The sequence below is a fragment of the Chlorocebus sabaeus genome, chromosome 2 (assembly GCF_047675955.1).
Source record: "Chlorocebus sabaeus isolate Y175 chromosome 2, mChlSab1.0.hap1, whole genome shotgun sequence".
Classification (NCBI taxonomy): domain Eukaryota; kingdom Metazoa; phylum Chordata; class Mammalia; order Primates; family Cercopithecidae; genus Chlorocebus; species Chlorocebus sabaeus.
In genome coordinates, this window is record NC_132905.1 from 36,438,917 (window position 1) to 36,452,510 (window position 13,594).

Consider the following 13,594-nt stretch of genomic DNA (forward strand, 5'->3'; position numbering starts at 1 on the left):
CTCATCAGTCCTTTTTGTTTTTTCTACTACATTCTTCCAAGTTTTACAGTCTAATATGTGAAAATGATGTTACATTGGGCCTCTCTCCTCTCTCTCTTTCTCTCTCCCCTCTCCTTTAAAAATGTTTCCTCTCTCTCAATATTTCATTTCTTATTTGTATTTCTGAATGAGGGAAAAGAATGAATTCATGACACTTCAGTTATAAATGAGTTTGAACATCCAGTCCATTAGATTTCTAAACTTTCTTATCTTTATATACTAAGAAATTTGGCTTTTGTTAAATTCAGAGGTGTTACATGTTGCCTAGAAAGATGCTATTCATGTCTATTAAATGGTTAAAACTGTGCCTATGATCTGTTATGTCTTGATTCACATGTTGATGTAATATGAGTTACAGAATTAATATCTACTTTCACTTCTGATTATAAACTGCTGTATTTGTTGAAAATTTGGAAATTTTGAAATTGTAAAGAGTTAAAAAAATTGTAAAGAAGTTAAAAGAGACAAAATATTTTTGATCAGTTTTTCGTCCTCAGTTTTCTTGTTTGAATAAAAATGTATAGCATACTTATAAATTTTCTATTAAACTATTAGTATTTTCCCGCTTACTAAATATTTTTCAAAAACTATTTCCAATGACTGCATAAAATTTTATAGAATGGATACTGTTTAAATTACTTAGCCAAATTTTTTTTTGCATAAATAAGTGCATTTACATTTTATAGACAAGGATGGCTAGCATAACCTTTCTTATACATAAATCATTCAGCATAAAATTCCTGGAGATGTAGTTTTTTCTGTCTGCTTCATGTATTATCAATTTTTGAATACTTGCCAAGTCCTAAAAATGAAAGATTATATTTAGTTAATTTTTATTTATGTCTGTGAGTAATGGGGAAGTCAAACTCCAAATACATGCTTAATGTATATTTAACTTTTCCACAAATTGTCTATGCTTCTTTTTCTCTTTTATTGTGGAGAGATTGGTTTTCATTTCTTTTGATGTAGAGATTTTCATTTTTGTGTTCTCTTACAGGTTTGGTTTTGAAATTTAACTATTTAGTCTCTCTGGGCTTTATATTACGTGTTTTCAAGTGAGATAGCCCCTGATGGCTTGTGAAGCAACTTTTTTACCAAGCCAAGCTATCAGTGGACTGCTCTCAATAGATATATTTTAAGTTGTTGCTAGCTGATTTTATATCTGGTATGTGTGGTAAGAATTCCACACATGGGATAATGTTTTGGCTACATGGCTCCCCTGCTTAGAAACATGCAATTGCTAGTCATATTTCTAATTTTAGAATTTTGAGATACAGCTTGATGAAGATCACATGTCCTAACAACATAATAGTTCCAGACTGAAGTTCTTTGAATAAAATGACTATTGTCACTCTAGAAAAAAAATTATGAATTATTCTCAATTGCCATCATTCTACTGCTTAAACCAAATTCTTGGAATTATCTTTGATTTTTCTATATCCTATGACATTCATATCTATTAGGAAGTCTATTACATCTGCCTGCAAATTATATCCAGAATGCAATTATTCTCGTCACCTCCATTGTTGCCACTCTGATTCTAGTCATCATCATCTCTCACCTGTGTTACTGCCATAGCTTCCTCAGGATCTCTGTCCTTCTGCTCTTCCCTTCCACCCTCTTGTGAAGTACACATAATGCATAATCCGCTTACACTGGAAGTCAGATCATGTACTTTTGCTCAAAACTCTGCTATGGCCCCCTCTATACTCAGAGCAGTAACCAGAGTCCATACAATGGCTCACCTGGCCCTGCAGGATCTGGCCCTTATGATCTTTCTCACCTCATCTCCTACTATTATAGTCCTTGTTCACTCCACTATAGCCACACAGGCCCCAGTGCTCTTCCCCAAACATAGCAGACTTACACAACCCATAGAGCTCTGTTTGTTTCCTCTGCCTAGAATGCACTTGCTGGTGTGACTAATTCCTTTACCTCCTTCAAGCTTTTAATCATCACCTTGTTACACAGGCCTGTGCAACTCCTGTTTAAGAATCTTCTATTACCCTTACATCTATTCTCCCTTCTTTCTGCAAACCATTTATCACCTTTTCATCTACAAAATGTACTTTGTTTTTTATTGAGGTAAAATATACATATATAAATTACCATCCTTACCATGTTTTTACCATATTTTCATGTATACCTGTTGGCCATTTGTATATCTTCTGTTGAGAAATGTCTACTCGAATCTTTTACTCATTTTAAAATCAGATTATTTGTTTTTGTTTTTGTTCGCTATGGAGTTGTTTGAGTTCCTTATATTAATATATTTTTGGTTGTTAATTCCTCATCAGACACATAGTTTTCAAATATTTTCTCCCACTCTGTGGGCTATATCTTCACTTTGTTGATTATTTCCTTTGCTGTGCCCAAGCTTTTTAGTTTGATGTAATCCTAATTGTCTATTTTTGCTTTGGTTGCCTGTGCTTTTGCGGTCTTACCCAAGAAACCTTTGCCAAGACCAATGTCCTGAAGTGTTTCCCTAATGTTTTCTTCAGGTAGTTTCATAGTTTCAGGTCTTAGATTTAAGTCTGTAAACCATACAGTCTAGCAGGGAGTGCACTTGCTTTTTATTGTCTATCTCCCTCTGCTAGAAAGTCAGCTCCATGTGATTTTTGTCTGTTTAGTTCACAGATGTACCTCAAGGGTCCAGGATGGTGCCTGCACCATGGAAGGGGCCCAAAATTTTGATGACTGTGTGATTATAGCCTAATTTAATAATGGAGGGGATAACATAAAAGCAGTAGGAAGGAATGTAAGTGAGAAACAATTTTGAAGAATAATTGACAGAACAAGGGGATTCAAAGACAAAGGGGAAGAAGAGAGCCAAGATGACATATTTCAAGTATGGATAATGCTGGAGAAAAAAAATTAAGATATAAATCTTTGTAGATGTGAGGAATGAAGAAGCAAGGTTAGAGTTTGTCTGGCACAAAATAAGTGGAAGGTCTAGACTTGAAACTTATAGAAAATTCCACGAAGTACAAAGTAAAATGGAGCCAGTAAAATAACAAAGATAGAATAAATGACTCTAGAAGAGCGAAGGTAAAATAAATAATCGGTGAAGTTGGACTAGAGCCAATATTTCCCAGAGGATAAAATATGAACCAAGTTATTGTGAGCCTAACACATACATACATACATACATCTATATATGCTTTATATATATTATCACATTAAATTCAAGCAAGGTTGTTTAGAAAATTACTTGCTCTTCTGTACATATGCCAGGCTTCCTCCTCCATAGATCCTTATCTCTAGCTGCTTCCTCTGCCTAGAATATACTTATCTAGGTACTCCTTGGGCAATTGTCTTGAGAAAGATGATCAGGCAGTTTACTGCTTGATAAATGAACATACAATGCAGCACACTAGTTTCCCTTTAGATTTATATCTTCACCCCTCAAATGAGTAGTCACACTGCTTGGAAATCCTACTGCATTTCTCTTGTAAATGAACCTTCCCTCTTTTTCTTTCTTTTTTTGAGACAGAGTCTTGCTCTGTCACCAGGTTGGATCGCAGTGGCCTGATCTCGGCTCACTGCAACCTCCGACTCCCTGGTTCAAGTGATTCTCCTGCCTCAGCCTCCAGAGTATCTGGGATCACAGGCACGTACCACCACATCCAGCTAATTTTGTATTTTTAGTAGAAACAGGGTTTCACCATGGCCAGTCTGGTCTCGAACTGCTGAACTCAGGTGATCTGCCCGCCTCGGTCTCCCAAAGTGCTGGGTTTACATGTGTGAACCACCACACCCAGCCTGCTTGTTTCTTTTCTCATTGCTTGCAAACACCATTTCATTCTTCAAAACAAACCTGAAAGCCCTCCCTTAACCTTACATTGCCCTCTAACAAGTTATTTATTTCTCTGCTTTTCTTTGGAGTTAAACTTCTTTTTTTTTTTTTTTTTTTTTGAGACGGAGTCTCGCTCTGTCACCCAGGCTGGAGTGCAGTGGCCGGATCTCAGCTCACTGCAAGCTCCGCTTCCCAGGTTTACGCCATTCTCCTGCCTCAGCCTCCCGAGTAGCTGGGACTACAGGCGCCCGCAACCTCGCCTGGCTAGTTTTTTGTATTTTTTAGTAGAGACGGGGTTTCACCATGTTAGCCAGGATGGTCTTGATCTCCTGACCTCGTGATCCGCCCGTCTCGGCCTCCCAAAGTGCTGGGATTACAGGCTTGAGCCACCGCGCCGGCCTATAGCTAAACTTCTTAAGAGTTTCATTTACAGATCCTGCATTCACTTCTCTCTCATTCACATTTTGACCAACTGCAATTTAGTTTCTTTTCTCATACCACTCGGAGGCTGCTCTCCTCAGTATGAAGTGACCTTCATACTGCTAAAAGCATGGACACTTTCCTGCCTTCGTCTTTTTTTTTTAACCTCTCAGCTGTATTTGACCACAAAATGACCACTCTGTTCTTTAAGAAACAGTCTCCTCTCCTGCTTAATGTAGTCGCATCAGATACAACTTTCCCTATAACCTTTATGCATTTTCTGTTTTCATGCATATCAGCCCAACCTGCAACTGTCAGTGTCTCCCAGTCTTTCAACAACTGCTTGTGAAATACCCCTGTATATGGCAATCCAGAAATGCCAGAAAATTATCAACTGTCTCCGGGATCATCTATTAACTATGGGGGAAGCTGGATAAATAGTCCAGGTCCTTTGAGCCTCATGTAGAATAACTTCGGGGCTTGGTAATATTTTTTTTTTTTCCTGTGGTAATTCCCTTATTTGCAGTTCAAGGCTATTATGGGAAGAAAACAAATGATTTTAGTTCTTCAAGGTTTTTACTGTAACTATGCACCGTTTCATTCTTCGAGGTTTTTCTGTAACACTGCACCATTGGGACCTGATGCCCAATTAAACATTTTTTTAAGTTGTTTGGTCTTTTTTTAAAAATAAAAACTAAATGCTATTTTTGCTTTTACTTTTAGTTGACATGTAATAATTGTTCATACTTAGAAGATGCAGAGTGATATTTTGATATATGTGTACAATGTGTACTGATCAAATCAAGGTAATTAGCATATCTATCACCTCAAACATTTGTCATTTTTTTATTTGGGAATATTCAGAATCCTCTCTTCTAGCTATTTGAAAATATACAATAAATGATTGTTAACTACCGTCACCCTACAGTGCTACAGAACAGCAGACCCCTTTTGGCACCAGGGACCAGTTTCATGGAAGGTAGTTTTTCCAATGGGGTGAAGATGGTGGTGGGGATGGTTTCAGGATAAAACTGTTCCACCTCAGGTCATCAGGCATTAGTTAGAGTCTCACAAGGAACACACATCCTAGATCCCTCACATGCACACAGTTCACAATAGGGTTCATGCTGTTATGAGAATCTAATGCCTTGGCTGACCTGACAAGAGGTGGAGCTCAGGCGGTGATGCTGACATATCTGCTGTTCACCTTTTGCTGTGCGGCCTGGTTCCTAACAGGCCATGGAGCAGTACCCATTGGCTGCCTGGGGGTTGGGGACCCCTGCTATAGGACACTGGAACCTTTTCCTCCTATCTAGGTGTAATTTTCTATCTGTTAACCAACCTCTCTCTATCCTCAATTCCCTTCCCAGCCTCTAGTAATCACTATTCTACAGTCTACTTCTATGAACTCAACTTTTTTAGCTCCTAATTATGAATGAGAACACGTGGTATTTATTTTTTTGTGTCTATTTCACTTAACAGAATGTAACATGTCTCCCAGGCTCATCCATGAGTCTGAGGCTTATTTGTAGCCTGGCTGCTGGGCTTCCCTGTGGGATTGTCCTCTGAGAAAACAGAACACAGCCATGCTGCTGGCCAGCAGTTGATAGATGATCTCATGATAATAACAGGTTATAACTCACCTTTTATTGGATTTCTTGCTTTCCTGATTTCTACATTTCTCCACTGATTTTTTTGAGGGAGGAATTTTCTCTCAACTAAACTATTATACTCAAATCTTTGCTGGAGCTCTGCTTTGCTGGGGGTCTGCTTTAAGACTCTAGTGTCTTATTCTCCCGTTCTGATCTGACTTATCTTATTGGTCCTTTTAAGTCGTTTCCTCTTATCTGATCTCTTATCTTATCTGATCTCTTAATATTGAAACTCACTAGAATTTAATTCTATTCCTCTTTTTCTCTCATATTATTTCAACCCACCATGGTTTATCAATTTCTGTACTTTAAATGCTATCCGTAAGCATCACATTTATTGATTTGCATATGTCGAACCAACCTTGCTTCCCAAGGATAAAGGCTACTTGATTGTAGTGGGTAAGCTTTTTGATGTGCTGCTGGATTCAGTTTGCTACTATTTTGTTCAGGATTTTTGCACTGATGTTCATCAAGGATACTGGCCTGAAATTTTTTTCTTGTGTCTCTGCTAGATTTTGGACTCAGGATGATGCTGGCCTCATAGAATAAGTTAAAGTGGAGTCCTGCCTTCTCAATTTTGGGGGAATAGTTTCAGTAGGAATGATACCAGCTCTTCTTTGTATATCTGGTAGAATTCAGCTGTGAATCCGTCTGGTCCTGGGCTTTCATTTTCATCCTTTCTATCCAGGTTTCGTATCAGTCTAAATATGCTCTCTCTCTCTCTCTGTCCCTGTCTCTCTTTTTCTACCTTCCTCCTTTTCTCCACATAACTTCTTTAATGGCACATGGCACAATTTTAATATACACTTTTTGTTGTCCTGTTTGTCTCTTTCAATGGCTTTTTGTATTTGACATAATATTAGTCTAGATGTCAGTCAGTATAAACTTTTGAATGAATGAAAAGTTGTTATGTTGATGCCAGAGTTAAAAATTTGACCTATATTTTATTCTCTACAGGTAGCTTTGAACCCCAAAAATGTTGGAAGAATAATATAGGATATTGCAGAAGACGATGTTTAGATACTGAAAGGTACATACTTCTTTGTAGGAACAAGCTATCATGCTGCATTTCTATAATAATATCATATGAATACACTCGACGACCACCATTTCGTGTGATTCACCTAGAGGATATAACATTTGATTATAGTGATATGGGCTCTTTTACTGGTTCCCCAGTATCTAAGTTGAGTGATCTGGTAACATTTGACACACGTGGAGAAACGATGACCCCCAAGACCAATACTCCCGAGACTTCTATGCCACCATCCGAGACCATTACTTCCAAGACTACTATGCCATCATCCGAGACCACTACTTCCAAGACTACTATGCCACCACCTTCTCAGATGGCTCTTACTCATAATTAATTAACATTTACTTCTGGTATGGAACAACTAGAAATACTGCTGGAAATAATAGCCAAAGAGCTGATTCTACCAATCCAATTTCACCCGGAAAATTCCATCAGGGATTGGATGAGCATGGGGATGGACATAATTGCTACTACTAAGACAACAGCCGAGATAGTTGCCTTGCAATTAGAAACATGTAGACAGAAACGTATAGAAGATACAAGGATTCTCTTAATTGGACTTTAAGTCTTTATCTGTCTTCCTCTGATGTACTAAAATATGTGAGCTAATTTTTGTCTTAAGTGAACATTTGTATGTCTATGTATTTTTCCATGCCAAAAACAAAAACGAAGACCATTGTTTGGAGCTGCCTATTATGTCTAAGACAAGAATTTTTACTTTAACAGTGCCTGGCCCACTGCTATCATATATAGGAGAACATATAAAAGCATATAGAAAGACGGTTCCAGACAAATGTTCCCTTCTCTACCCTCCACCTTTTATTGTAAGAACTTACAATACTTCTGTGTGTCATGACGTCAAATTTTGTTTAAGGTTCTAGCTGGTAACTAACAGTTAGTTAGAAGCTAATTCTTTCATTCAGCACAAGCACTGATCTCACTGGATAAAGATAAAAGTGGGACTTGCCTTGAGAGTACATCATATTAAATTAAAAGCTGCATCTCAAATTCTACTTATCTTTCCAATCTTCTTTCCACTTAGAAGTCCAACTTCCATCTATGGCAGCCTCATAACATGCCTCCTCAGGTCTCTGTTTTGTCCATGAATGTTAGTTGTGTGCAGTGTTTCTATGCTTTGTATGGCTGTACGCATGTGACTGCTGTTTGTATGGCAACAGATGGGTCAGTGAGTGTTTTCTGATACTACAGAGAAGCGGTTATAACTATAAAGTTGATTAGGTTTTTTTTTTTTTTTTTTTTTTTTTTGAGACACAGTCTTGCTCTGTCGCCCAAGCTGGAGTGCAGTGGCACGATCTCAGTTCACTGCAAGCTCTGCCTCCTGGGTTCACGTCATTCTCCTGCCTTAGTCTCCTGAGTAACTGGGACTACAGGCACCTGCCACCACGCCTGGCTAATTTTTTGTTATTTTTAGTAGAGATGGGTTTTCATCATGTTAGCCAGGATGGTCTCGATCTCCTGACCTCGTGATCCACCTGCCTTGGCCTCCCAAAATGCTGGGATTATAGGCATGAGATACTGTGCCCAGCTGACTATTATTATTATTTTTTAACTTTAAGTTCTGGGATAGAAGTGCAGAACATGTAGGTTTGTTACATAGGTATATATGTGCCATGGTGGTTTGCTGCACCCATCAACCCATCATCTAGGTTTTAAGTCCCACATGCATTAGCTATTTGTCTTAATGTTCTGCCTACCCTTCCCCACACACCCTGACTGGCCCCCATGTGTCATATTCCCCTCCATGTGTTCTCATTCTTCAGTTCCCACTTATGAGCAAGAACACTGGTGTTTGGTTTTCTGTTCCTGTGTTAGTTTGCTGAAGATGATGGCTTCGAGCTTCATCCATGTCCCTGCAAAGAGCATGATCTCATTCCTTTTTATGACTGCATAGTATTCCATGGTGTATATGTATCACATTTTTTAAATCCAGTCTATCATTGATGGGCATTTGGGTTGGTTCCATGTCTTTGCTATTGCAAATAGTGCTGCGTAAATATGCGTGTGCATGTGTCTTTATAATAGAAGAGGAAAGAATGGATACCAAAGAGGAATGAGAAGCATTATGTTGATTATGGTAATGGTTTCACCAGTGCATCTTTTGCCAAGTTAATCAAATTATACACTCTAAATAATGCAGTTTAATCAATTATATGTCAGTAATTTGAAATGAAAAAAGATAAAAACTCCTCTCAAAGAACAAAACCTCTAGGACCTTATAGCTTTCAGTCACAATATAGTCAGGCACTCAAAAAAAAAAACTTTAACAGAAATAAAATTCTCTTTGGTTGCCACCTTAAACTCAATCCCATCCAGAGAAAACAACTTTTATTAGAATGACATGTGATTTGCATTTTTAGTTCATGCATTTACTTATATTCACATACATACAACTTTTTCACATAAATTGGAATCATTACTATGCATGTTGCTCTAAAATGTTGCTTGTTTACTCAAAACATGTTTAATAAGATAAAATCTGCTGCACTCTTTTTAACAGAAGCACAGAATTAAATCATATGGATGCACTTCATTTTATGCTACTCTACAGAGTGACAAGACTTCTTTGTGCGTATATCTTTGAGCAGTTATTTATTTCTTTATAAAAGCCTTTTTAAATTTCCAGATCATCAACAAAGCATTAATTTGATCAGTTAAAAAACAATTGCTTCTATCCTTCTCTGAAAAGAATAATATACAGAGACGAATTACATATATATATATAAAAATAATATGTCATAAGTGATCAGAAAGACATTGTATTTTAGGTGGAGAGACAGAGAGGTGACCAGACTGCTACATGCAGTAAGATGAACCCTGATAGAACTAACACTGGAGGCTGTGAAAAAACAGCTAAGAGTACCCAGCCTTGGTAGAGCAGCATGATTTCTTCCTGTAATTCTTTCTCTCCAAATTGCCATACACTTCAGCAGAGTTTGCAACTTCTCTTCTAAGTCTTTATCCTTCTCCCAAGGCATGCCTAGCACAGGACTCTTGAACAGTGATGCCTCATTAGAGTTGCTGGCCAATAGATTGAAGCTGTGTTGGCACAATATCCTACATCCTCCCAATCTACTGGCTGAGCCCAACCCCACTTAAGAAAGACAATAAAGATCTGTGTTCAGAGTCATACTGAATAGAGACTTCTGGACTCTATAGAACCCACTGCCTCCTGATGAAGTCCCTACTGTTCACCCTTGCAGTTTTTATGCTCCTGGCCCAATTGGTCTCAGGTAAACAGAATCTTGGGGAAGAAGAAACACTGGCCTAGAACAGGGTCCTGCACATGGAGTCCTTATTTCTAAGTGGTCTGTGGAAATGGGGTCTGGCTTCTCACTGGGAGCCGGGCTGAGATTTGTCCTACTTCTTCAGACCACCGCTGTTCTAAGAAACTTGAAGGCTCTCAGGGTAGAGCAGGATCTATGATCGGAGCTGGGGAGTAGGGTAAGGCAAATCCCATAAAGTTGCCTCCAAAGGTAGAAATCATCTTGAAATCCCAAACTCCTATCCTGTCACTTCAGGTCAGTTCAGTCAAGCTCTGCCTCATTTCACCTTTTTTTTTTTTTTTTTTTTTTTTTTTTTTGTGGTCGATATTCCCTCCTGAGGTAACAATTACATAATATTACTTCCCCCAGTGTTCTTGGTCTTACAGAGAAGGTCTCTGATTTTTTGTTTGTTTGTTTGTTCTTGCACGTTGTTAACAGAACAGGGAAGGCTGTTTCTATATATGTATAGGACTGTAAAATGGAAAAGGAAAAAAAAACTCTGTGTGGAAACTATTTCAAATCTGTATCAGATTTCAGCTCTGTTTGTGTAAGCATTTATTTTTAATTGATTCTGTAGCTTATATTTACAAAACCAAGACAAGAACACTGAAAGTTATTTAGAAATAAATTGGCCACATTTCATCACTGCTTGCATTTTTTTTCACTTGTAACCAACTGATATATGAGTTTATAACCTGCTTTATTTTTTTACCTAAGATTCTATCAGGAAAATTTTCACAGGTTTTGAATATTCCTTGAAAATACAATTTGCAGTAGATGCTTATAATTCTGTCATATTTTTGTACCAATATTAACTTGGAGAGTCCTTAATTGTGTGCCATTTGGATTATTTTTTCTAATGTGTGAGTATTGTAAACAACATTATACAACCTTATTAATATATCATTGTGAGATTCTCTGTTTGTATAGGTAAATTTTAGAAGTTCCATTGCTTGGTCCAAGGATATTATTTCTTCTAGGTTAACTGGCACATATTACCAATGGTTACTATTGGAGTATTTGTATTTTTAACATTTGTATTTCATATTTCTTGCAAATATTTTCAAATATATTGGTTGCTTCTAAAATGAATTATTTATTTGAGACACCTAATTTTCATTTTCATGATGTCAAATCTATTGGTGTTTTCTTTGCATTCTTCCATTAACTTAGAAAGTCCTTCTCCATCTTGAGAACAGTTTTTCATGTATGATTTTGTTTTTTACACTGGACTCAGTCCCACCTTTTACATAAGACACAATGAAATAAACTAACATTCTTTAGTATAATTTCCTAATGGGTGGAGGGTTATATAATAACTCCATAGCCCACCTCTAGAGATTGTAGTTTATATTCCCTAGAATTTGCAGAAATGTTCAAATTGATAGTGGATAAGAGGAAATTATAATGCTCTCATGGTTGTCTCGAAAAATGTTTTAGACCTATTGCATCCTTGAAATTCTATGAGTTTAAATTGCCTGATTTCTCCCTCTGTCTCTGGAACATTAGTGACATACATCGACATACATCACATACTTGTATGTCTTCCTTTTTCTACACTTTGTGTGTGTGTGTGTGTGTGTGTGTGTATTCTAACATACACATATCTAAAGAATTCTATGTGTGTTTATATTTATAAAATTTCACTTAAACCTCAAAGTAGGTATTTATGATTAGGAAAAACATGCTAAAGCAACTGGAAAGGCACTTGAATAAACAGTGCTCAAAAACTATTGCTATTTTTTATCCTCCTGTGATAAATACTTAGGCGTAATAATCTATATAATTCCTTTATTCAGGTAATTTGTATGTGAAAAGGTGTCTAAACAATGTTGGAATTTGTAAGAAGACATGCAAACCTGAAGAGGTGCGTTCAGAACATGGTTGGGTAATGTGCGGCAAACATAAGGCATGCTGTGTTCCAGCTGACAAACCTTCTGCTTATCCTTCTTTCTGTGTCCGCTCAAAGACTACAAAAACTTCAACAGTAACAGCAACAGCAACAACAGCAACAACTTTGATGATGTCTAATGGTTTGATGTCTTCGATGACTACGATGGCCGCTACCCCTGTTTCTCCCACTACTTGAACATTCCAGCCTCTGTCTCCTGCTCTAGGATCCCTGACTCATTAAAGCAAAGAGGCTTATTCTGGTGTCCTTCTTCTCTCTACAGTCCCCTTCCCACTTTCCCTCCATTCAACAGTATCTGGAAGGGCACCACAATTTCATTGCACTAGCATGTCTATAGTAGAAATGCAAATAAAATAGGGCCCAGGAACAAGTGAGGGTTAGTCCAAAACACCCACTCAGGAATGATAGATAGCAGCAATGTCATCCTTGAAGACAGTTCTAGGCCCACAGCTTGCCATACCAATTATTATCAAACTTCACGTACATCAGAAACACCTGGAGATATGGCTAAAGCACAGATTTCTAGGGCTCACTTTTAGTTTCCAGTTCTGCAGGGGAGCTTGAGAATTTGCATTGCTCACAAGTTCCCAGGTGATGCTAGTGCTGCTGGTCCAGGGACCACACTGTGAGAACAATTGGCTTATAATATGAAAGGATTGAAAGCCAACTGTGGATGTGATTTCATACAGATTGAAGGCTGCATTTCCTATGTAGTTTTGGAGTAGATAGTAACACAAAATCATGCTACAGAATCCTCCTACAACAACCTGAGAATGTAGGTGTTATAACCTCACTTTAGAGAATAGGAAACTTGATTTCTAAGCATTAGAAGACTGGGACAGACTAAATTAACTACTAAGAGCATTCTGTCACTGCACCATGAGGTTGCCCAATTTTCTTCTCACCCTGGAAATCCTCATTCATAGCTTCCGACTTAAATATGATGAAAGGGAGATCAAGAGCTCTATAAAGTGTCCTGAATGTTAGGACAGGCACTCATCCCAAGCAATAGAATGTTTCCCTTACATTACATTACATTAGTGCTCTGCCTGCACCAATAAGAGAATATGACTGGGTGTATCATAGTCGTCCATCCATGCCTCAGGTCCACTTCCCTGATAGTTGGACAGGGAGAATAGGCAATGCCGATGCCTTCACTTTCTGGACACTTACAGTAGCTGTGTTTGTCTTTGTCATCTCAGTCTGCTCACTTATGAAATGATAGTGTTTTACTCAGTATCTTTCTCCCCACCCCTGTCATAGTACATCTTTCTGATTCTGAAAATATAAGATTGGCTTATGTTTTGTGGGGTCAACTTCACCTTTGACCCCATAAGATCCTAGAGATTTAGTGTAGAGATATAAAAGTTGGAGTAAACATTGGTGGAAGGGTTTTCTCCACTATAGACACAAATCCATGAGTGCCATCACAGACTCCTTTTCCTTCTTCACTTG

At 37.8% G+C, this 13,594-nt stretch overlaps 2 protein-coding genes across 2 annotated transcripts in view; both read left to right on the top strand.

Annotated features, from left to right (window-relative positions):
- The window catches only part of DEFB125 (defensin beta 125), a 33,205-nt gene extending 25,259 nt beyond the window's left edge, over positions 1 to 7,946 (top strand). Inside the window, exon 2 of the mRNA XM_008019847.3 lies at positions 6,830 to 7,946. Coding sequence (XP_008018038.2) covers positions 6,830 to 7,277 — 448 coding nt within the window. The 3' untranslated portion in view covers positions 7,278 to 7,946. The remainder of the gene's footprint in view (positions 1 to 6,829) is intronic.
- A 1,836-nt stretch (positions 7,947 to 9,782) lies between these two features.
- On the top strand, positions 9,783 to 12,402 carry DEFB126 (defensin beta 126). The gene is made up of 2 exons (XM_037993963.2): positions 9,783 to 10,194; positions 12,027 to 12,402. Exons 1-2 carry the CDS (start codon positions 10,137 to 10,139, stop codon positions 12,314 to 12,316), a joined length of 348 nt encoding a protein of 115 aa, XP_037849891.1. The 5' UTR covers positions 9,783 to 10,136; the 3' UTR covers positions 12,317 to 12,402.
- The last annotated feature ends 1,192 nt before the right edge of the window (positions 12,403 to 13,594 follow it).